The sequence below is a fragment of the Nymphalis io genome, chromosome 21 (genome assembly GCF_905147045.1).
Source record: "Nymphalis io chromosome 21, ilAglIoxx1.1, whole genome shotgun sequence".
NCBI lineage: Eukaryota > Metazoa > Arthropoda > Insecta > Lepidoptera > Nymphalidae > Nymphalis > Nymphalis io.
This window is the reverse complement of record NC_065908.1, coordinates 8,416,355-8,441,705: the sequence shown is the minus strand read 5'-3', so window position 1 is coordinate 8,441,705 and position 25,351 is coordinate 8,416,355. Positions and strand designations below refer to the sequence as shown.

The 25,351-nt window shown below is 41.4% G+C and overlaps 2 protein-coding genes across 2 annotated transcripts; both read right to left on the bottom strand.

Moving 5' to 3' along the window:
- Nucleotides 1–3,661: 3,661 nt before the first annotated feature.
- On the bottom strand, nucleotides 3,662–4,306 carry LOC126776921 (probable RNA-binding protein EIF1AD). The gene is made up of 2 exons (XM_050499789.1): nucleotides 4,116–4,306; nucleotides 3,662–4,029 (listed from the first exon to the last, which is right to left on the bottom strand). The coding sequence occupies exons 1-2, from the start codon at nucleotides 4,236–4,238 to the stop codon at nucleotides 3,676–3,678; spliced, it is 477 nt and encodes a 158-aa protein (XP_050355746.1). The 5' UTR covers nucleotides 4,239–4,306; the 3' UTR covers nucleotides 3,662–3,675.
- Nucleotides 4,307–4,463: 157 nt separating this feature from the next.
- Nucleotides 4,464–25,103, bottom strand: LOC126776748 (DNA polymerase subunit gamma-1, mitochondrial). Its single transcript, XM_050499477.1, has 18 exons — nucleotides 24,798–25,103; nucleotides 24,502–24,697; nucleotides 23,876–24,030; nucleotides 22,866–23,065; nucleotides 22,186–22,334; nucleotides 21,454–21,667; nucleotides 17,350–17,891; nucleotides 16,418–16,636; nucleotides 15,756–15,861; nucleotides 14,910–15,040; nucleotides 14,076–14,248; nucleotides 7,338–7,461; nucleotides 6,606–6,786; nucleotides 6,117–6,289; nucleotides 5,646–5,781; nucleotides 5,247–5,415; nucleotides 4,932–5,048; nucleotides 4,464–4,667 (listed from the first exon to the last, which is right to left on the bottom strand). The coding sequence occupies exons 1-18, from the start codon at nucleotides 25,064–25,066 to the stop codon at nucleotides 4,481–4,483; spliced, it is 3,441 nt and encodes a 1,146-aa protein (XP_050355434.1). The 5' UTR covers nucleotides 25,067–25,103; the 3' UTR covers nucleotides 4,464–4,480.
- Nucleotides 25,104–25,351: the final 248 nt, after the last annotated feature.

Genomic DNA, 25,351 nt, shown 5'->3' with positions numbered 1-25,351 from the left:
TAATTTTGTTTTATAATAATAATAATATAATAATAATATCCTGGGACATTTTTCACACACGGCCATCTGATCCCAAATTAAGCTTGTACAGAGCTTGTGCTATGGAAAACAGACAACTGATATACTACATATACTACTTTTCTTTTGTAAATACATACTTATATATATAATTACACCCAAACTTAGGACAAACAGACATGTTCATGCACACAAATGTCTGCCTGTGAAAGGCAAATATCTACCAACCACGCCAACCGGCTCGTCAACTCGTTTCGTTTCGTCTCGTCGTTTTGTTTATAATATATACTAAAGCGATACTTTAATTTATCCAAATAATGATAATGTGACTTGGTGTGGTTTTCTGCCTCGGGTGTAATTTTCATCAAAGACAAACCAATTACTAGAACAGGAACTTATATACAAAGGTTGCTCAGAATTATTGACAGGAAAATCGCGCAGCTTTTACGACATAGGCTACTAACAACGTATGTGAAGTAAGGAAAGTGTAGGAAAAACTGGTTATGAATAAAAAAATTAACAAGAAAATAAATAAATTAACAAGAACTGTTTGTAGTAGATAACATAGCAGAGTGATTAGCAAATCTTTATCTTAGAATATGTAAAACGAAAGTTTGTTTAACTTTACTCTTTCATTACACAAGCCCTACATAGTGAAAGTGAAAAGGCTCAGAATAACTAACTTTATAAGACATATATCAATAAAAAACTTATAAAAATAATGAAAAACAAAGGGCTGCAGTTACGTTTCTTCAGTCCATATACTTACAAATATTGCACCAAGTAGATAAAGGACAAATAGCTTTGTAAACACAGTATTGATTTATCATTATTAATTTTTACAGTTTGCTATTTTTCTCTTTTCATGTTATTGGACTATTGTTCGTTACATGTTTGCGGCGAAACGCTTTATTAAATTATTAAAAATAATTAAAGCGCAACTAAACTAGATTTATTAAACAAAATCCAAGTAATAAGAAGCAATATGTCAAATTTAAATTATACGACGCGCACTGAAGGGCAAACGAAGATTAATACAATCATATGGACTGTACCAAATTTTGTCAATTTACTTGAAAATAAAACGGCATTGGCACTCAGCTAAAATTCTAAAGCAATTGACTTTGGAATTCATAAAGGATGGCCAAGCTAAGCTCATTACTAAGACAGAGGGATGAGCCAAACTGAAATCGGTTGAGTTAATAAAAACTATTTATGATTATATGATGACGGATGATATAGAAGCCGATATTAAATTCCAAGTCCTGTAGAAAGGCATACACGAGAGCGGATGCACAGCGCATTGTACAGATTGGTCATGACCTTGTTTCGCATCCTAGGGGCTCCCGTAGCTTCTGGCGTCTGACCAAGTCTGTGCAAAACAATGTCTGCCAACCTTCGCTGCCACCGTTCAGAAATCCGGACGGATCGCTAGCTCACAGTCCGCAAGAGCAAGCTGATCTCCTGGCTAAACTCTTTGCCGACAATTCCGTCATCGATGATTGTAGTGCACTGCCACCTACAATACCTGCATGTGGCCATACGATGCCTGATATTAAAATCAGGCAACGTGATGTGCGTGCGGAGCTGCAATCACTTGATGTACGGAAAGCTAGCGGTCCCGATGGAATACCAGCCATAGTGCTGAAGAAGTGCGCAGCGGAGCTGTCTCCTGTGTTAACGCGCCTGTTCCAACTTTCTCTCTCTTCGGGAAGTGTGCCGGAGGCTTGGAGAAGAGCTAATGTGCAAGCGGTTCCCAAAAAAGGGGATCGGTCTGACCCGGCAAATTATCGGCCAATAGCTATCACCTCAGTACTTTGTAAGGTGATGGAACGGATTTTAAACAACCAACTGATCCATTACCTAGAAGATCACTCTTTAATTAATGATCGTCAATACGGGTTTCGACCAAAACGGTCCACAGGTGATCTTCTAGCGTACGTAACGCACCTCTGGGGTGAAGCTATCGACAAGCATGGAGAATCGTTGGTTGTCAGCCTCGATATCTCCAAGGCTTTCGACAGGGTCTGGCACAGAAGTCTTCTCTCCAAGCTGCCGGCATATGGTCTGCCTGCTCAGCTATGCACCTGGATTGTCAGCTTCCTACACAAGCGTAGCCTTCGTGTTTTAGTTGATGGTTGCGCTTCACAATTCTATGTAGTGAATGCTGGGGTCCCCCAGGGATCGGTGCTATCTCCCACACTCTTTCTTTTGCATATCAATGATATGCTCTCTCTTGGGAACATACATTGCTATGCAGACGATAGTACAGTGCATGGTGGATACCACGGACGCGCAGTGGCTGGGCGAGCGGAAATTGAGGAGAGGCGGAAGAATCTTGTCATTGAATTCGATAGGACGTTAGAGCTCATCGCCAAATGGGGCTCTGATAATCTTGTTGAGTTTAATGCCAAGAAAACACAGGTATGCGCTCTCACGGCGAAAAAGTCAACATTTTCCCCTCTTCCCTCCCTCTGTGGTACTCCGCTGGTGATGCAAAGCAAAATCGCCATGCTGGGGATTGACGTTCGCTGCGACCTTAGTCCAAGGGATTACATCGAGGCTGTTATAAAAACAGCTTCACGGAAACTCGGAGTTCTGAACAAGGTGCGGCGCTTTTTCACGCCACAACAACTGTGCCTGCTGTACAAAACACAGGTACGGTCTTGCGTGGAATATTGCTCGCACCTTTGGGATGGCTCCGCTAAGTACCTACTTGAGGCCTTGGACCGGTTGCAGCGACGTGCCGTACGCATTATTGGCGACGTAAAGGTCACAAACACCCTTGAACCTGTACAATTGCGTCGTGAGATAGCAGCACTGAGCGCTTTCTATCGACTGTATCACGGCGAGTGCTCTGAGGAATTATTCTCTCTAATTCCTGCTTCCCCCTTCCTTCTTAAGTCCACGCGAGCTGGTTCTCGATGTCACCGCCTAACTGTGACATCAATTCTATCGCGAACAAAGAAATTTGGCAACTCCTTTCTTTGTCGCACTTCCAAAAAATGGAATTCCTTACCAGCTCACGTGTTCCCCTCCTCTTACAACCCGGGTTCCTTCAAACGAGGCGTGAAGAGGCATCTTGCGGGCCGGCAAGGCGAAGGCGGCTAGTGCAGAACGTTTTTCCCGTCTGTACTGGCCGTCGTCGCGTTTGGACTCTACTACCACTTACCAACAGGTGGAGTAGAGTCATTTGCCCTCCCGGCGAATATAAAAAAAAAAAAAAAAAAAAATTAAATAATTTTGACTTATTACATAATAATTAGTAAGTGATCGTACCTGTACAATATATTCCACTTCTTAAATTATGCTTATATTTAAATCCTAGGCTTTAGAAAAATTATCTCTTGAATTAATAAAATATTTAAAAATGTAATTTGTTTTTTTTTAATATGTAAGTAAAATAAACATAAGCTAACCATACTGCTTGTTTTTTTTTAAAAGTTACCTAATTCATTAAATGCTTAAGGTCTTATTAATTGTAACTATAAAATATTTAAAAAAAATTGATCAAAAAGAACAAATAAATTCCTATTTTATTATTCTTATAATTATGTTAAATAAAATAAAATCCATTGTCACTATACAGCTATACAGAGTCCAAACACAGCATTAAAAAGGTAATTAAAAGAAACTGACAGAGTAGTGTATATATATTTATTTGCTACTATTTTCTATCTCACTATTGCTATCACTATCATCACTAGAGTCACTAGAGTCTGTTTCACTGCAATACTGAGTCATCTGAACCCTATTTGTGTTTACAAACAAATCATCCTCACTAAGTGCCTCATCTTGTTTTCTATTGTCATCAAATGCTTTAGGCCACAAATTGTTTTCTTTGTAATATTTTATAGAGTCCTTCTTCATAATTTTTACTATTTCCGCTTTTACTTTGTCTCCCTCTGTTATTGGTTCGACTAGGATGTAGCTTCCACGTTTCACCCATATATTTTTTCGAAACTTAGTAGTCATTGATACTAAATATTCTTCACCGGCAGGAGTAGTGACCTGTAGTAAATGGGATTGAATCAAATTAAAAAGAATCAATACATAATGAAATTAAATAAAAGTGATAAGGTTTGTTTGTAATATACCTCATGAAGATTGTTTCCTCTACTTTTCAAAACTTTGACAATACTTTGATTTGCTTTCGGCAACTCATAATCGTCCCACAAAGCTTCATTCATTACATGCTTCCTTTTCGTTACTTTCGACATATTTAACACAATTTTTTAATATATAAATAATATAATCAACGTAGAAATATAAATTATAAACGGGTCTCGTAAACTATAAAACCTAACTTTATAGTTAATAAATGTCATTGTCATTTTTGACATGTAATATCAACCTTGACAATTTTTTTATTAACATTTCATAGTCATGGAAGTTTATTTTTCAGCCTATAAATATGATAAAATACATTTAAAAAGAAACAAAAATAACGGTATTATTAATTTTATTTACACTTTTCAAGAACATCAAAAATAGTTAGCGATTCTCCATCTGGTATTCCATAACCCTTTTCCAAGCCATGGGGATTTGAAGGTGTGGTACAACATAGATTAGCTTCTTTTCTTAATACTTGATCTACTTCTACTGATGTGAAGAAAGCTACTGACATTGGTAAATCATGTATACCCACCCTAAAAAAGTAAAGGGTATTAATTTATTTAATACTTAATTCAGGCTAATCGCGATAGGTAACGCCAAATCAACAATTCTTCTTGAACTTTTACATAATTACCCAGCGCGAAACAGGAAACATACATGAACTTGGCTTCGTGTTTGCAATAAAGGCTAGTACAGCCCCACAGCGCTAGTAGAGCGCTCTCGATGGTCCATTGTAGATACTCACTACCGCTAAAGCTTTTATCATCAGATTACTATTAGTAAATAAAAAAAAATACCTTTGAGAACAAAATGCTCGTGTGAAGAGATTAGTTATCTGTAGAGCTAAAGCTGTTTCATATCTGAGTTCGTCCAGTACTAAATATCTCACTTCGTCGTGAAAACTTAAACAGAATCTGTAAAACATTTATGTATTCAAGTTTATAAATATATTTAGTAATGATATATTTAAAGATATTAAGTAATATTTGCTATTACTTTTGTTACTTTATAAATCGATTTGATTCAAATTTGTCTACAAAACAAGTAACCAAAATTTAAAATTGCAATGTTAAGTCATAAACATTTATAACATTAGGTAGATTAATAAATACCTGGCTCTTGGAGCGAGGTGTGCCATGCTGACTAGCATGAGGTGCAAGAAATCAGCGGCAGCACTCTGCACGGCCCAGTTGAGACGAGTGCCTCCCCAGCGTCCACCAGCTTGTTCCAGCGATCTAGACAACCTGCCTTCTAGAAACGCCGTTGCTGGAGCTTCAGAGTCTATTCAATTAGAAATATTTCAAATTATAAACCGTTATTTCATTAATTTGAATTTAGATTACCTCAAGACATATAACGAACCCCAATAAACCCTATAATATCGATCAAATATTTTTATAATACTTTTCTAAAATTAAAAATATATAAATTATCGGTGCAAAAATTAAAATTTTATTATTCTTTATTTCACTCCCGCGCTATATTTCAAGTCACATATTATAAGTCCTTACCTGCAATTTCCTCTAGTTTATTGAACATTTGCGATTCAGTGCCGCCGACCCACACAGGGCGCTCAAACATTTCGTCAACCTTTTTGCCGCTGAGCTTAGCGAGACGCATCGCTTGGTGTGCCGACATTTCTAAAGGCTAAAAATTAAAAATTATTATATATTTCTTAAATATATATATATATATATATATATATATATATATATATATATATATATATATATATATATTTGTTAAATATATATTAATGAACTTTTAAAGTCGTTGTAGTGTTTTTAGTTCAGTTTAAGTTCGATTCCACTTAAGAGATCGTACTGTATCCCTAAGGACAATGTATCCCGAGGGACAACAAAGGTCGTCTCACGTGGGGACGGCAGGTATTATTAATTATCTAACTATGTGTAACAAGTGTCGGTCATTTTACCGTCCATGGCGCTAGCCTTATTGGGATAAGGGCCACAAAATCATCGTACCCGATCTCCCAGCTCCTCATCGATAAAACCTTCCGAAAACTTTTCCTTGAGTCGATAAACTCGCCTCCCCTTCGTGGTGGAAAACATTTTGGCCGCCTTACTCTTCGCCTCGGATATCGTCATCGTCGGGTTGAACTGCTTCAGCAAGCGCTCGGCGAAATTTTGTCCGGCGCCTGCAACAGGCGAGGTCGTCAGTGACGCGGCGGGCGAGCGCGGCCGGCGGGAGCCGACCGTAGATAGTGTCGTCAACTTGAGGATTTCCTCCTAGTAAGTCAGACGAAATGGGGTATTCTCAGGGGCAACATTTATTAGGTGTTTTTCAGGGTGAACATTTTTTAGAGGAATCTCTTTTGGGATTGACTTAATTAAATTTAATCTGGTTGATTTCAAGTTTAATGCCGCTTGCCGTATTTTCCATTTATTTCAATTCAACGGTCAGGGAAGAGCGGAGAGCGGTTCAAGATGGCGCCAGAGGTGGGCAACGCTGACCGTAGATGCGCGCGTAGTTGATGACCTTGGCGTGGTCGCGGCGCACGGCGGCGGCGCGCGCGGTGAGCGCGTGCAGGTCGGTGGCGCGGCGCTTGTCGCCCGCGAGCACGGCCCAGCCGAACGCGCTGCCGCCGCACACGCCGGACGCGCTGTCGCCCAGCAGCGCCGCGATCCACAGCTCCTGCCGGGGGAAAGTCACGCCACGATTTTAGATCTTTTTCAGTGCCAATTCAAAGAAAATTATTATTTTGTTACACATTTATACCGGTGGTAGGGCTTTGTGCGAGCTCGTCTGGGTATGTACCACCCGCTCATCAGATATTCTACCGCAAAACAGCAGTACTCGGTATTGGTATACCGGTTTGAAGGGTGATTGAGCCAGTGGAATTACATGCACAAGGAACATAACATCTTAGTTCCCGAGGTTGGTGGCGTACTGGCGATGTAAGCGATGGTTAACATTTCTTACAATGCCAGCGTCTATGGGCGTTGGTGACCACTTACCTTCAGGTAGCCCACACGCTCGTCCGCCTACCCAATTTAAAAAAAAAATCTGTCACGAAGCCTCGACGATCATGAGTAACAGAAAATTATTATTCCATGTTTGAATTAGAGGTAGTAGAGTAGATTTTATGACTTATGTTTAGTTTTTAATAATTCATTGCTCAAATTAAAATTATTTTTTTAAGACCGACCATCAAGATAAATTCGCTGGAGCGAGAGTACCCGTACCTGCGAGTCGACATCTGCGCCCACGAACTTGTACCCGGGCGGAGCTTGCACGAGCGCCCGCAGCTCGGAACCGATACGCTCGCTGTTGGCGTTGCTGGCCGTCATCCAAGTCGGCTCGGAGGCCCTGAACAAATTATTTTATGAGCAGATAAAGAAACCACATTAAAGCCTATCGTATTAGGTCCGCCGTGGAGTACCGGCTTAGAATAGTACTCCCCCAATCTCATCCCGTGGGTGTCGTAAGAGGCGACTGAGGGACGGGGAAAAGGGGGGATGGGCAGCAGCGTCCCCCCTCCCATAAACATCTTACCCCCTACTGCGCTCGCCAACACGCCTGCCCAGCGCGGCGAGTATGGGCAAACCCCTCCCTTAATGGCAGATGCGCCCAAAAAAAGGCCCCCAGTTACCGGCAAGCCCGCTAGGCCCGACCAAGGTAGCGGTCGCGGTATCGGCAGGGCAGGGGGTGCTAAGAATCACCGGTTCACGGCAGGCTACCGTATAAAGCGACTGAAAATGGCAACGTATAATGGACGCTCGATGAGGCTGGACCATCACCTCGCCGAATTAGAAGTAGAGTTAAGTCATATAAACTGGCATATACTGGGGTTATCTGAAGTCCGAAGACAGGGGGAGGACACGATAACTCTAGAGTCCGGTAACTTACTCTACTTCCGCGAAGGTGATAACCTCTCCCAGGGTGGTGTCGGTTTTCTAGTCAAAAAGGATCTCATTAGCAGCATTGTGGAAATCAGTAGTGTGTCGAACCGGGTAGCGTACCTTGTCCTAAAACTTTCCGACAGGTACTCCCTGAAGGTTGTACAGGTATATGCGCCAACTTCGACATACTCTGATGATGTGGTCGAAGCGATGTACGAGGACATCGCAAAGGCCCTCAACGACACCTCGAGGGCCCACTACAATGTTGTTATGGGAGACTTTAATGCTAAAGTGGGAGTACAAGATAGCGGTGAATCGAAAGTCGGACCTTACGGCTTGGGCTGCAGAAATCACAGGGGGCAAATGCTGGTAAACTTTCTCGAAGCGCAGGGGCTTTTTTTGATGAATTCTTTCTTTCAAAAGAAGCCTCAGAGGAGGTGGACCTGGCGAAGCCCCGATAACGTGACAAGGAACGAGATAGACTTTATCATTTCGAATAAAAGGCACATATTTAGAGATGTTTCAGTGATCAACAGGTTTAATACCGGAAGTGATCACCGCTTGGTTCGAGGCACTCTAAATATCAACTTAAAAGCCGAAAGATCGAGAATGATGAGGTCTACTCTCCGACCTACCATGCTCCAAGCTGCTCAAGGCTCCGAAAAGTTCCAAATGGAACTTCAAAATCAATTCACCGCGTTGGAAACCATAAGCAGCATTGATGAGAGAACCGACACGCTGGTCAAAATACTGCAAAACACATCCCGCAAGTGTTTTCCGCCACAGAAAAGAGACAACGCACCAAAACTCTCTGCTGAGACACTCGAGCTCATGAGAAAACGACGAGAACTACCATCGTTTTTGTCAGATAAGGCCTTAAACCGAACAATAAAAACGCTGACGCGACGCGATCTCCGACGCTCCAATACCCGTGCCATCAAGGCTGCGATTGAGCAAAATCGGGGATCGAAAGTGTTCGCTCGCAAGTTTGGGAGGCCGCGTCTGACAAAACTTAAAACTGAAAATGGTGGGGTCGTTACCTCTAGGCCTGAGATTATCGGAGAAGTAGAGAGGTTTTATGGGCAGTTGTTCTCTTCAAGATCGGATAAACCCGTGGGAATCAGTATTGATGACCAGCGCGCCCCTCTTATGCGCCATTACTCCGAGGAGCTCCCGGTCGTTGACCAAGGAGAGATTAGGGCGGCTCTAGAACAGCTTAAAAACAACAAAGCTCCGGGAGATGACGGAATCACAACAGAGTTGCTTAAGGCAGGCGGGACTCCGGTCCTGAAAGAGCTAGCAAGCCTCTTTAATTCCGTCATCCAACATGGCAAGACCCCGGAAACGTGGAGCGGGAGTGAGGTGGTACTGTTTTTCAAGAAAGGTGATAAAACCCTCTTGAAAAACTACAGACCAATCTCCCTCCTGAGTCACGTGTATAAGCTGTTCTCAAGAGTCGTCACGAACCGTCTCGCCAGACGACTTGACGAGTTCCAGCCCCCAGAGCAAGCCGGCTTTCGATCAGGCTACAGCACCGTGGACCACATCCATACTGTTCGGCAGATTGTGCAGAAGACCGAAGAGTACAATCAGCCGCTGTGTATGGCATTTGTGGACTACGAGAAAGCCTTCGACTCCATCGAAACCTGGGCAGTGCTCGACTCATTGCAGAGATGTCATATCGATTGGAGATATATCGAGGTACTGAGATGTCTGTACAACGCCGCTACAATGACTGTCCACATCCAGGACTGTAAGACGAAGGCGATCCAACTGCGCAGAGGGGTGAGACAGGGGGATGTAATATCCCCGAAACTGTTCACCAACGCGTTGGAAGACGTTTTCAAAACGCTGGATTGGACTAGGTACGGAGTCAATGTAAACGGCGAGTACATCTCACACCTTCGATTTGCCGACGATATCGTCATCATAGCAGAGTCGCTGGAACAACTCACCGAAATGCTGCGTAGCCTAGGCGAGTCTTCCCGGTGTGTCGGTCTCAGTATGAACTTGGACAAGACCAAGGTCATGTTCAATAGGCATGTCGTGCCGGGACCGATATACGTCGAGGGGAAACCTCTCGAAGTTGTTAGTGAATATACCTACCTAGGACAGATAATACAAGTCGGTAGGAACAACTTCGAGAAGGAAGCCGATCGAAGAATTCGCTTGGGATGGGCAGCATTTGGCAACCTTCGTCAAGTCCTCAAGTCGTCTATACCGCAATGTTTGAAGACGAAAGTCTTCAACCAATGCGTCTTACCTGTCATGACATACGGTGCCGAAACGTGGACACTAACTGCGGGACTAGTCCACAAATTCAAAGTCGCTCAGCGTGCTATGGAGCGAGCTATGCTCGGAGTATCTTTGAAGGATAAGATCAGAAATGAGATTATCCGGAAAAGAACCGGAGTCACCGACATAGCTTGCAAAATTAGCAGGCTGAAGTGGCAGTGGGCTGGTCACGTATGTCGTAGGACCGATGGCCGTTGGAGCAGACGAGTCCTAGAGTGGAGACCGCGAATCGGCAAGCGCAGCGTAGGGCGCCCTCCAGCCAGGTGGACCGACGACCTTAAGAAGGTGGCGGGCACCAACTGGATGCGGAAGGCGGAGGACAGGGAGCTTTGGCGCACCTTGGGAGAGGCCTATGTTCAGCAGTGGACAACGATTGGCTGTTGATTGATTTTGATTGATTGTATTAGGTCCGTTCGCTTCTGGTCCTAACACTATCCTTTAAGCCCTTTCATATATGATTTTCTCATAGACAATGTTTTTTTTTTCAAAGAATTAAACATATTTTTTTAACTAAATAATTTCATACTTGGTATTACTTAAGTATGGTATTTGTAACGCGATCATTATAAAAAAAATATTTTGATTTTAGAAAGAATTATTTGAAGTTTACTTTCATTCGTATCTGAGAAATGAAACGATTTACATCGAGCTCATTTTTTTATTCTAAAATACTACAATAAGATAACGCATATAAATATAAAGATTCGATATACATTTTTTTTTTTATATGCCCCGGGATGGCAAATGACTCTACTCCACCTAATGGTAAGTGGTAGTAGAGTCCAAACGCGACGACGGCCAGTACAGTCGGGAAGAATGTTCTGTACTAGCCGTCCCCGCCTTGCCGGCCCGCAAGATGCCTCTTCACGCCTCGTTTGAAGGAACCCGGGTTGTAAGAGGAGGGGAACACGTGAGCTGGTAAGGAATTCCATTTTTTGGTAGTGCGGCAAAGAAAGGAGTTGCCAAATTTCTTTGTGCGCGATGGAATTGATGTCACAGTTAGGCGGTGACATCGAGAACCAGCTCGCGTGGACTTAAGAAGGAAGGGGGAAGCAGGAATTAGAGAGAATAATTCCTCAGAGCACTCGCCGTGATACAGACGATAGAAAGCGCTCAGCGCTGCTATCTCGCGACGCAATTGTAAAGGTTCGAGGGTGTTTGTGACCTTTACGTCGCCAATAATGCGTACTGCACGTCGCTGCAACCGGTCCAAGGCCTCCAGTAGGTACTTAGCGGAGCCATCCTAAAGGTGCGAGCAATATTCAACGCAAGACCGTACCTGTGTTTTGTATAACAGGCACAGTTGTTGTGGCGTGAAAAAACGCCGCACCTTGTTCAGAACTCCGAGTTTCCGTGAGGCTGTTTTTATAATAGCCTCGATGTAATCCCTTGGACTAAGGTCGCAGCGAACGTCCATCCCCAGCATGGCGATTTTGCTTTGTATCATCAGCGGTGTGCCACAGAGGGAGGGATGAGGGTAAAATGGTGACTTTTTCGCTGTGAGAGCGCATACCTGTGTTTTCTTGGTATTAAACTCAACAAGATTATTAGAACCCCATTTGGCGATGAGCTCTAACGTCCTATCGAGTTCAATGACAAGATTCTCCCGCCTCTCCTCAGTTTCCGCCCGCCCAGCCACTGCGCGTCCATGGTATCCACCATGCACTGTACTATCATCTGCATAGCAATGTATGTTCCCAAGAGAGAGCATATCATTGATATGCAAAAGAGTGTGGGAGATAGCACAGATCCCTGGGGGACCCCAGCATTCACTACATAGAATTGTGAAGCGCAACCATCTACTAAAACACGAAGGCTACGCTTGTGTAGGAAGCTGGCAATCCAGGTGCATAGCTGAGCAGGCAGACCATATGCCGGTAGCTTGGAGAGAAGACTTCTGTGCCAGACCCTGTCGAAAGCCTTGGAGATATCGAGGCTGACAGCCAACGATTCTCCATGCTTGTCGATAGCTTCACCCCAGAGGTGTGTTACGTACGCTAGAAGATCACCCGTGGACCGTTTTGGTCGAAACCCGTACTGACGATCATTAATTAGACAGTGATCTTTTAGGTAATGGATCAGTTGGTTGTTTAGAATCCGTTCCATCACCTTACAAAGTACTGAGGTGATAGCTATTGGTCGATAATTTGCCGGGTCAGACCGATCCCCTTTTTTGGGAACCGCTTGCACATTAGCTCTTCTCCAAGCCTCCGGCACACATCCCGAAGAGAGAAAGTTGGAACAGGCGCGTTAACACAGGAGACAGCTCCGCCGCGCACTTCTTCAGCACAAGAGCTGGTATTCCATCAGGACCGCTAGCTTTCCGTCTATCAAGTGATTGCAGCTCCCACGCACATCACGTTGCCTGATTTTGATGTCAGGCATCGTGTGGCCACATGAAGGTATTGTTGGTGACTGCGCACTACAATCATCGATCACAGAGTTGTCGGCAAAGAGTTTTGCCAGGAGGTCGGCTTTCTCCTGCGGACTGTGAGCTAGCGATCTGTCCGGATTTCTGAGCGGTGGCAGCGAAGGTTGGCAGAAATTGTTTTGCACAGACTTGGTCAGACGCCAGAAGCTACGGAAGCCCCCAGGATGCGAAATAAGGTCATGACCAATCTGGACAATGCGCTGTGCATCCGCTCTCGTGTATGCCTTCCTACAGGACTTGGAATTTTTATTGTAGTTTGCTTTCAGTGAGTCAATGTTAGATGCCCCGCTAATGCAGCCGTTGATCCACGCGCGATATGCCGCCTGCTTAGATGATACAGCGTCGGCACATTCACGAGTGAACCAACGGTTACGCGTACCCCTATTGATGAGATCTGAGCTAGGAATGTAGTATTCCATTCCTAAAGTGATCTCATCAGCAACAGCAGCGGCACTAGCTGTCGGGTCATTCCCACTGAAACAACGTTCCTTCCAAGGGACTGACGCATAGTAATCGTGCATACCGTCCCAATCTGTGGACTTATAGTGCCAAACGCGACGTTTGCATACCGCTGATGGCGGCAGCTTGGCCTGTGGCACTTTGGTAGATATAAGGCCGTGATCCGAAGAACCAAGTGGAGCTTGAACCACAACCTGATATTCCACCGGGTGAGAAGTCAGCAGAAGATCCAGTAGAGAAGGCGCTTGCCCATCAATGTCTGGGATCCTGGTGGGCTGATCAACCACTTGGGTCAAGTCATGTGTGAGAGCAAAAGCATGAGCAGTCCTTCCAGCATGGTCAGTTTTGAGGGATTTCAACCAGGATTCGTGGTGAGCATTAAAATTTCCCTAAAAACACCAATTCCGCGTTAGGAAATTGCTCTTGCGCAGCATCTGCCACCCGACTAAGATGGTCAAATAATCGGCTTGTCTCCAAGTCACCATTGTGGGATCTGTAGAGGCACACGTAGACTCGACTCTGACGAACCAGGTCCACACGTACCACCAACATGGAGAAGGAGGGGTCTTCCAAGCAGCGCAGTCGGTGACAGCAAACATCCGTCCTGACGAACAAGCATACTCCGGATTTTGCTTTGAAGGATTCTTCAAGCGTGCAGCCGGGATAATTAAAGTAGCTGGTATCGGCAGGACGGAGTATTTGTGTCTCCGTGAGAAACAACATTGCTGGCCGTGCTGTCTCGAGATGGTGGTGGACAGCGTTGAGGTTAGCGTGGAGTCCTCGGATGTTAGAGAACTCGACCTTAAACAGCGTTTCTTTACCCAAGACAATAACTAAACAGTTAACTTCAACAGTATACATTTTCATTACCTATAATGAATATTCAATATTCTCACCGTCTCGTCAAAGTTCCGCAGACCACCACCTGCGGTACGATGGCTCCGTAACGTCGCAAGGTGTTCCGCAGAGGGTCGGGCAGCAAGTGATCCGGCAGCCACACCACTTGCTGCCCCATCACGCGCTCCCTGTTGTTGCGCCAGTACGACATCATGCGACCGAATGACAGCACCTAACAACTAACTATTTAATAAGGACGCAAATATCGCTTAAGTATATATATGTATATATGGAAGGCTGGTTTCTTTTTTCGCTCGAGAATCGGAATTGCGATTCAGAGGGGAAAAAACTGGTTATGAATAAAAAAATTAACAAGAAAATAAATAAATTAACAAGAACTGTTTGTAGTACATAACATAGCAGAGTTATTAGCAAATATTTATCTTAGAATATGTAAAACTAAACTTTGTTTATCTTTACTCTTTCATTACACAAGCCCTACATAGTGAAAGTGAAAAGGCTCAGAATAACTAACTTTATAAGACATATATCAATAAAAAAACTTATAAAAATAATGAAAAACAAAGGGCTGCAGTTACGTTTCTTCAGTCCATATACTTACAAATATTGCACCAAGTAGGTATAGGAAAAATGGCTGTGTCGTTTAGGCCCTTTAGGAAAGTCTAATTCGCTAATAAAAGTTTTCCAAATAGTCATTAATTGAAAACAAGCTTGTTGTGTTTCAAATGAATGAAAGCTATACAAACTTATACAAAATGTTCTTTTTTCGTATAACAAGACTTGTTACTGATAATATAATTAAAATATGAGCATTTATTTACAAAATCAATCGATTTAATGATAAAAAAAATCATATTTAATTGTATATTCACCTTTTCAGCGTCGTTTCCCTGCGCGGACAAAACATTCTGACTGAACATGTTCAGAAAATCTTTCGCTAGTGGATTACCAACTTTATACTTTGGTCCATCTTTGTGTGGTAGGCGTAAGAAATGGCAGCAACCTGCAATCATTCGAATTCACATAAATTTTACAATGTACTTACTATAATAGCAGAGATGGCCCAGTGTTCAAAACGCTTGAATCTAAACCTGCTGTACTCAACGTGCGGCTCGCCGGACATTTGTGGTTGGCCCACTTGATGTTAATTTATTTTGAACTATTTTAAACTTCAAAGGTTTTTATTAACGCGTAAATAATTTGAATTAAGCAAGCTTGTGACGGACACTGGTGGTAGAGCTTTGTGCAAGCCCGTCTGGAAAGGTACCACCGACTCATCAGATATTCTACCGCAAAATAGCAGTACTTGGCCGGCCCCCAAGATGCCTCCTCACGCCTCGTAAAAAGATGAAATATATTATAAAAGACAGCCTTTATAACTTTTATAAAATATCGGTTATTTTTTATTAGAGAAAGGCAGGCCGACTGGGAAATGGGCCCCCAGATGGTATGTTGCCACCACCGCTCATAGACTTTAGCACTGTCAGAAATATTTACCATTTTTACATCACCAATGTGTCACCAACCTTGAGAACTAAGTATGTTACATACCTTAAGCCGAGTAACACTGGCTAACCATTAAAACGGAACACAACAATACTAATTGCTGCTTGGTGTGGAATATGTGGTGACTAAAGCCCTACCACCTATTGTACCACCTCACCTATATGTTAGATCGTAATTCCTTATTCCACATCTTAAAGTCCACACATACTTACCCTGTACCTGAATCCCACACCAAACCCCCAACCCGTGGTACTGATTAGCTGTCGCCTGTTCTTCTTTCTTCTTCCTAGCATAATAAGCTCTTCTGCCTAGGTCTTCCTGTCGAATACAATATATATAGGCATTTATAGTTTTCTATAAAAACATAACGTTCGTTTTTTAGGTTAGATACCTTAAAAATCTAATCTAGTGTTAATATAATTATATATATATATATATATATATATATATATATATATATATATATATATATATATATATATTTTATATAAAATAGAAAAGCCGATGGTCAAATGTACAACCTCATGTTAAATGGTCACTATCAATGTTAGCGCTGTAAGAAATATCAATCATTCCTACCAACTACCAATCTTCTGAACTAATATCCCTATTTATTATTATGTCTCTTGTACCCGTAGTTACATCGGCCCACTCAAACTCCAAACCGGAATACAACGATACTTATTGCTGTTTGGCGATATGGTCCTTTGAGCAGGATTTTAGAAATGAAGTGCACAAAATAAAGACCCATTGGACTCCAATCTTCTATTAAAGGTTTGTGACGTAATCAAATATCTTTGCAGCACATTGTTAGCACAGCACAGTGTTAGCAATACTATAAAATGTATCCAAATAAAATATTATAAATACATACCTCTACAGTTTTAGGTAGCATTTGCACATCAGCCTGAACTTGGCTCTCTTTGCAGTGCAACATGGGGCAGGTTTCCAGTAATTTCTCCAATGGCACCACCGGTTCTTCCTTAGTTTCCTCTCGGGTATTACTGAACGGCACTAGAAATCCCCAGCCCTCGGATTGAATGTAGTGGATAGGATAGCCTTCCCATGAGAGGCGTAAAAGCTTTGGCGTTATCTATAATGTAGGTGTAATTATCTATACAAGTATGTATTTACAAAAGAAAAATAGTATATATATATATATATATATATATATATATATATATGTATATATATATATATGTGTAGTAAATCAGTTGTCTGGTTTCCATAGCACAAGCTCTGTACAAGCTTAATTTATTATTATTATTATATGACAACAACAACAGAAATAATTAATTTGCCACATTTTAAATCCAATAAGTCAATTGAAACAAATAAAAAAAAACAAACAGAAGATTATTTAATACATTTTCTAAATATAAAAAAATGTCTACATACATATAAACCGTAACAGCCTGTGAATGTCCCACTGCTGGGCTAAAGGCCTCCTCTCCTCTTTTTGAGGAGAAAGTTTGGAGCTTATTCCACCACGCTGCTCCAATGCGGGTTGGTGGAAGATACTACATATATACTAGGTACAAAAAATTTATTTCTGCTCTAACAACTTGAATCTAATAACGTTTCTAGGTACTTTGACATTTGAGGCCCCGCCATTCCGAAGTGGTTAAAGTAAAACTTTATAATTTTTGGGTAGTGCCCCTCAGCTAGCGGGGCGCCTAGCCTGGTGCCTTGTAAGCCTAGATATAAATCTAGGACTAAAACCACCAATTGATCATTAGTGTAAGCAGTTAACAAGGAAATACTCTAGATAAACTTTGTTTGTATGCAAATTAAAATGTATCGAACCTGCATACTCGTTGTAATATTGTTAGCACCCGGAATCCAATCTAAATCTTTGCCTGGCTTTGTACATAGTTTTCTATACCAAGCCGGATATCCAGCCAAATATGGCTTTTTCACCGGCAGCGACTTTTCTAATTCATACAAATGACGAAATTTTATATTCAAATCATTTATGTCTTGTATTTTTGGATCAATATCGTTATCACGCTCTAAGCTTTCAATGTATTCGTTACTTAAGGTCTCGAATGTTCGGTCGGTATTTATCGGTCTTTCATTTGTTTTTTCACTAAGGAGTTGCTTAATATCACTTTCAGCCTTTTTGGAACTTTTGCTAGGAGTTTTTTTTAATTTTAATGTCTGCGCAGACCAGTCCTGGTCCCACATCCACAGGTCATTTTTATACGCTTCATTCTCCATCAAACGACAAACTTCATCCGCTTTAGACGATAAAATCTGTCGGGATTCCAATTTTAAATCTTCGAACACCGTTTCCGCTGAGTCAATGTATTGCTGCCAATTCGTATTTACGGGAAGGTATGCTGAACCTAAAAAAAAATTGTATAGACAAAACACAAAAAACATAACTATCTAAAGACAAGATCACATAAATATTATTTGGGTTATGTGGTTATTTTGTCCAAACTTCCCCATCCTATCAATTTTTCTACCACCAAAGGGTATTATCTTAAATAATTTAAGCATTTTATTTTTTCAAAATATTTGGTAAATATATGAATATAGAATCTAAAATCTATACAAAAATTATAAATGCGAAAGTAACTGTGTCTGTTACGCTTGCACGGCCAAATTAATGAATCGATTTTGATTAAATTTGTTACGCTTAAACCTCAAGAACCTTAAGCCGATATCGCCTAGTGGTTAGAACGCGTGCATCTTAACCGATGATTGTGGGTTCAAGCCCGCGCAAGCACCACTGAATTTTCATGTGCTTAATTTGTGTTTATAATTCATCTCGTGCTTGACGGTAAAGGAAAACATCAAGAGGAAACTGCATGTGTCTAATTTCATTGAAATTCTGTCACATGTGTATTCTACCAACCCGCATTGGAGCAGCGTGGTGGAATAAGCTCCAAACCTTCTCCTCAAAAGGGAGAGGAGGACTTAGCCCAGCAGTGGGACATTAACAGGCTGTTATTGTATTATTGTAAACCTCAAGAACAGACATAGGCTACTTTTACCAAACACCAAAGCCCCATGCTCCACAGGCGGGATATAAACTAATCAAATATTGGAAGGAACGTTGCTTCAGTGGGAATGACCCGACAGCTAGTGCCGGTGCTGTTGCTGATGAGATCACTTTAGGAATGGAATACTACATTCCTAGCTCAGATCTCATCAGTAGGGGTACGCGTAACCGTTGGTTCACTAGTGAATGTGCCGACGCTGTATCATCTAAGCAGGCGGCATATCGCGCGTGGATCAACGGCTGCGTTAGCGGGGCATCTAACATTGACTCACTGAAAGCAAACTACAATAAAAATTCCAAGTCCTGTAGGAAGGCATACGAGAGCGGATGCACAGCGCATTGTACAGATTGGTCATGACCTTATTTCGCATCCTAGGGGCTGCCGTAGCTTCTGGAGTCTGACCACGTCTGTGCAAAACTATTTCTGCTAACTTTCGCTGCCACCGCTCAGAAATCCGGACGGATCGCTAGCTCACAGTCCGCAGGAGAAAGCCGATCTCCTGGCTAAACTCTTTGCCGACAACTCCGTGATCGATGATTGTAGTGCGCTGCCACCAACAATACCTTCATGTGGCCACACGATGCCTGACATCAAAATCAGGCAACGTGATGTGCGTGCGGAGCTGCAATCACTTGATATACGGAAAGCTAGCGGTCCCGATGGAATACCAGCTATAGTGCTGAAGAAGTGCGCGGCGGAGCTGTCTCCTGTGTTAACGCGCCTGTTCCAACTTTCTCTCTCCTCGGGATGTGTGCCGGAGGCTTGGAGAAGAGCTAATGTGCAAGCGGTTCCCAAAAAAGGGGATCGGTCTGACCCGGCAAATTATCGACCAATAGCTATCACCTCAGTACTTTGTAAGGTGATGGAACGGATTCTAAACAACCAACTGATCCATTACCTAGAAGATCACTGTCTAATTAATGATCGTCAGTACGGATTTCAATCAAAACGGTCCACAGGTGATCTTCTAGCGTACGTAACACACCTCTGGGGTGAAGCTATCGACAAGCATGGAGAATCGTTGGCTGTCAGCCTCGATATCTCCAAGGCTTTCGACAGGGTCTGGCACAGAAGTCTCCTCTCCAAGCTACCGGCATATGGTCTGCCTGCTCAGCTATGCACCTGGATTGCCAGCTTTCTACACAAGCGTAGCCTTCATGTTTTAGATGATGGTTGCGCTTCACAATTCTATGTAGTGAATTCTGGGGTGCCCCAGGGATCTGTGCTATCTCCCACACTCTTTCTTTATCATATCAATGATATGCTCTCTCTTGGGAACATACATTGCTTTGCAGACGATAGTACAGTGCATGGTCGATACCACGGACGCGCAATGGCAGGGCGGGCGGAAACTGAGGAGAGGCAGGAGAATCTTGTCATTGAACTCGATAGGACGTTAGAGCTCATCGCCAAATGGGGTTCTGATAATCTTGTTGAGTTTAATGCCAAGAAAACACAGGTATTTTTTTTTATAGAATAGGAAGGCGGACGAGCATATGGGCCACCTGATGGTAAGTGGTCACCAAACGCCCTTAGACATTGGCATTGTAAGAAATGTTAACCATCGCTTACATCACCAATGCGCCACCAACCTTGGGAACTAAGATGTTATGTCCCTTGTGCCTGTAATTACACTGGCTCACTCACCTTTCAAACCGGAACACAACAATACCAAGTACTGCTGTTTTGCGGTAGAATATCTGATGAGTGGTGGTACCTACCCAGACGACTGGGTAGACTGGTGGTAGAGCTTGCACAAAGCTCTACCACCAGTCATGAGAGGTATGCGCTCTCACAGCGAAAAAGTCTCCCCTCTTTCCTCCCTCTGTGGCACACCGCTGATGATACAAAGCAAAATCGCCATGCTGGGGATGGACGTTCGCTGCGACCTTAGTCCAAGGGATTACATCGAGGCTATTATAAAAACAGCTTCACGGAAGCTTGAAATTGAATATTGCTCGCACCTTTGGGATGGCTCCGCTAAGTACCTACTGGAGGCCTTGGACCGGTTGCAGCGACGTGCAGTACGCATTATTGGCGCGTTAAGGTCACAAACACCCTCGAACCTTTACAATTGCGTCGCGAGATAGCAGCACTGAGCGCTTTCTATCGTCTGTATCACGGCGAGTGCTCTGAGGAATTATTCTCTCTAATTCCTGCTTCCCCCTTCCTTCTTAAGTCCACGCGAGCTGGTTCTCGATGTCACCGCATAACTGTGACATCAATTCTATCGCGCACAAAGAAATTTGAAAACTCCTTTCTTTGTCGCACTACCAAAAAATGGAATTCCTTACCAGCTCACATGTTCCCCTCCTCTTACAACCCGGGTTCCTTCAAACGAGGCATGAAGAGGCATCTTGCGGGCCGGCAAGGCGGGGACGGCTAGTACAGAACATTCTTCCCGACTGTACTGGCCGTCGTCGCGTTTGGACTCTACTACCACTTACCATCAGGTGTAGTAGAGTCATTTGCCATCCCGGCGCACATAAAAAAAAAAGAAAAAAATCAAGTTGGTAGAATACACAAGTGACATAATTTCAATAAAATTAGACACATGCAGGTTTCCTCACGATGTTTTCCCTCACCGTCAAGCCCGAGATAAATTATAATCACAAATTAAGTACACGAAAATTCAGTGGTGCTTAAACGGGTTCAAACCCACGATCATCGGTTAAGATTTACGCGTTCTAACCACTAGGCCATCTCGGCTCTTCCAATCCTCAATATGTGTATGTCTTGTTTATTTAACTATCCATTATTTACTTGTGGGGTTCTGTCAATACCTAATCAAAGATTCAGAATGAAATCATAGACAATTTAATACTTTTTGATGATTTGACATATTCCTCACATTACATAATACTTAAAACGCAATCGAAAAAATATTCACGAATTTTACCCAGTTCCAACATGCCAGCCAGCGTCACAGGATGTGGGAACCTCTCGAGGAACAAAGGCAGAAGTTTCCGCAGCACGTTGTGAGTCGCGACCACGTCTCCGGCGCAATACTTCATTAAATCCTGGAAATTCTGATGAACATCCTCCAAGGTGCCATCGACGAAAACGTCACGAGTTTGTTTGTCTATCGGCACACCGCAATACAGCTTATGTACCTAAAATACATAGCATATAAGTCATTAATTCGTAATGTCAATTGATAATAAAAACACATATGGCATTACAATATCACAATATTCCTTTAGATCGCATTTCGGACGAGGCGTTTCTTTTTTTAAATCACAGATTACAAGCTAAGCATCCATTATATACACATTTGTGTTAATAGCTCACTATTTCATAACACCAATAACACCAGCCAGCGCCAGCTCCAGGAGAGCGAAAGGAGGATTCTGCTAGCGGAGGCCGAGGGGTTTATGCATCCCTGGTAATGATTGTTTGATTTTTATAAATCTGCTAATTATTATTTATGAAACTGAAATTCAATTTATGTAAAGTGTAACCATTGTCCAAATGGCGCTGAAAGAGTCGCTCTACCATGATCAAGGGTCAGGGCCGGCGCTGACACCATGACTAGTCATGGTGTCGGCAACTTCATAGTATTTAATTACTTACTTAATTTGAAGTTATAATCATTCAATCACATTTTGTATGAGTGGGTAATATAACTTACATCGGTCAAACTGTTCAATGAGCTGATCTCCATCCAATCGTCGTCAGATGGATCCGGTTCCTTGTTCTTAGCCTTGAGGACGGTGCGCTGGTAGCTCGTGACGCCGCTCACGCACGTGTGCATTGACATCGTATCCATGAAACGGACACCTTCAATCAAAAATTGATAATTACCAATTCTTCCATTTCGTCGTCCCATATATGGCACAGTAATATTTACAAATATTACTCGTAGCGATCCCGTGGTATCGTAGAGCCATAGACGGATGGTATCGTTTAAATGTCCCATATAAACCAACATAACATGAAAGGATGAGTATATTAATTTTCCAGCAACACATATATGGTCAGTTTCAAGTTTTATAGTATAAAGTTTCTTTGAATAAACTTATCCAAAAAAACAATTGATTTGTTAATTTCTGAAATTGGAATTTTTACTATACAAAATCTCTTGCTTTATATAGACTACGACACCAAATGTTCATCATAGAAGATCACCATAGAAGATCACCATAAAAGTTGATACATATATGTTGTTCATAGAAATGGTGTTTATACTATTCCCTTTGTTGTAGCTTGTTATGGAGCTACAATTTAACTTCTATACAATTTATCTGTTACCATGCCAATTGATATATCCCACCTGCAAGATTTTAATTGTTATTTATAAAACAATATTACCTGTTCTATTCAGCCAGTACTGTTCTTTTATTTTCGATCTATCGTAGGAGACATTGTGTCCTATAACTATTCTCGGTCTATCTAGATCACTGCCAGATTCTAGTCCGTCAGTTTCTAATGGTATAAGGTCATCATACTCTACAGTATCAAACTGTTTATGCCCATCACCATTTGCTAAGGGTTTGCTTACCCAGCCATACCTGTAAATGAGTTTTTTTATTAAATATAAACGAAAATAAGGCAAGCATATACAATTATATGCCAATAGACTATATTTTATAAGCAGCGCATTGTAGTATCTGCCCCTACCTGCCCTTACCACTACTGCCTAATAATTAAAATATTTGATATCTATACTTCTAACAGGCAATATAAACATTAAAATAGCAGATTTTGTGAAAAATGAATGTTCGTCAAAAATTGAATTGTACACTGGATTAGCCGCAGGTTTTGTTAATTATATAACTGCGACCAAATGTTCCACTTAATTGTACTGCACTGTAAGAAGTATAAACTGATTCTTACACCATCATTGCATCACCATAAAGTCTAAGTATTTTTCTCTCTTCTCTCACTCAAACCTTAAAGTACCATTACTTTTTGGCAGTAGAATTATTGAAAAATATGTATACACATGCTAACATTAATGAGTAATAATTGATTTAATTGCACCTAACAATTATTTAGCTATTGATATAATATTATGTATGTATATTGATGAGCCGGTTGGCGTGGTTGGTAGATACTTGCCTTTCACGCTGAAGGTTGTGGGTTCGATTCCCACCCAGGACTGACATTTGTGTGCATGAACATGTCTATTTGTCCTGAGTCTGGGTGTAATTATCTTATATAAGTATGTATTTACAAAAGAAAAGTAGCATATGTAGTATATCAGTTGTCTGGTTTCCATAGCACAAGCTTTGTACAAGCTTAATTTGGGATCAGATGGCCGTGTGTGAAAAATGTCCCACGATATTATTATTATATTATAATAATTATTACTCTGTTACCAAGCATCAGGAGAGACTGCACAGGCTAATGTCGGCCTCTTGCCGGCCTTCATAAGTACCTCTACATCAAGGATCAAAGCATTATCTGGTGGATAGGGAACAGATTGGGCACCACTTGCTGTGTATTTCGTCCAGCCTTGCTGTTTCAACCATTTCTATCAATGTGATAAATAAGCCTTAGTGATATTTATTATGTATGTATGTATGTTGGAACTATGATCAGTAATTACTTTAATATTCTTAAAACATTGCAAATCAAAATCAAATTTGTATTAATGTTGTAGTAGTGTTTTGTAACATTATATAGTTGAAAAATGAAGAATTACTGATTACTTTCTAACTGAACCTACAAAAATAATAACCGTCATATCATACATGAAGGTTTGGTTTGAGCTTTTTTTTGGGAAGTTGCATATGTAAAGATTGATATGAATGTAGCAAACGAATAAAGACAAATAATATGCGTACATACTATAAATGAAACAAACAAACCTATTGCAGACATATTTGTGATGAAAGTATTGCAACTACAAAATTTAATAAATATATGACAAAATGTAAATTTGTTACAAAACGACCGATAACTCTCCGATCAACCTTGTTGGTCAAATTGTTTTTATTGTTACCTTGGGCAACTGTGGAAGACTGCATGCTGATAATGTATTTAGCAAGTCCCTGTAAGGAGCACATTGTCTCTCTCCAATGTTATAGAAATGTTCTACAATGTCTTTGCCTTCCAGTTTCGGTAAGTGAAATTCAACATCTTGCATATAAGTAATATCTTTAATATTTATACCATGTCTTTGCAGGTGGTCTTGACAACTATAACATTTATTGTTAAATATTAGACCGCTATTCAACTTAAAATGTTAAATATTCTTATTTTAAAATAGAAAACCCATGATAAATATGTACATAATACCTTTTAATTAAATTTGAATCAGTTTTTGTTGGAACTTGAAACAGCTGTTCATAAATATTCTTTGATATCATTTGAATATTTACATCATTTATTCGAAACTCTTTTGAAGTATTCTGTGGTTTATTTTCGTTTATAGATTCTTGGAGGTTATCCTGTGTTTCTGTTATTTTTTGTTTAATAACTTTAACTTCACTTTTTGGTAACATTTCATTGAAATGTCTGCGACAAATATAACACAGTTTCTTGTTCCTCGTTGTAAAAGATTTCATTTTAACTAAAAGTTTCAAAATAAATATTCCCGCGGTTCAACAATTGACAATAATGACAGCTAGGCATGGGCGATACAAATTAGGCATGGTAATATCGCTTTGAAGCGATATCGTATCGTATCTAGATATCGGTTTTGAATATCGGATATCGTATCTATATATTTTAATATCTATTTATTGTGTCGAGTCTATGGTACTCGGAAATCGAATCAGTACCAGATGATATCATTAATATTAATAAATATTTGTGTTTATCGCATATATTATGTATTGGTTTATTTTTTT

Excerpts from the sequence above, each read along its gene's own strand:
- LOC126776921 (XM_050499789.1), bottom strand. The coding sequence starts at position 4,238 with ATGTCGAAAGTAACGAAAAGGAAGCATGTAATGAATGAAGCTTTGTGG. Across the intron at positions 4,030-4,115 it reads GAGGAAACAATCTTCATGAG|GTCACTACTCCTGCCGGTGA; the intron begins GTATATTACAAA and ends CATTTACTACAG.
- LOC126776748 (XM_050499477.1), bottom strand. The coding sequence starts at position 25,066 with ATGAAATCTTTTACAACGAGGAACAAGAAACTGTGTTATATTTGTCGC. Across the intron at positions 21,668-22,185 it reads CATTGAACAGTTTGACCGAT|GTACATAAGCTGTATTGCGG; the intron begins GTAAGTTATATT and ends TATGTATTTTAG. Across the intron at positions 17,892-21,453 it reads GGCTGGCATGTTGGAACTGG|GTTCAGCATACCTTCCCGTA; the intron begins GTAAAATTCGTG and ends ATTTTTTTTTAG.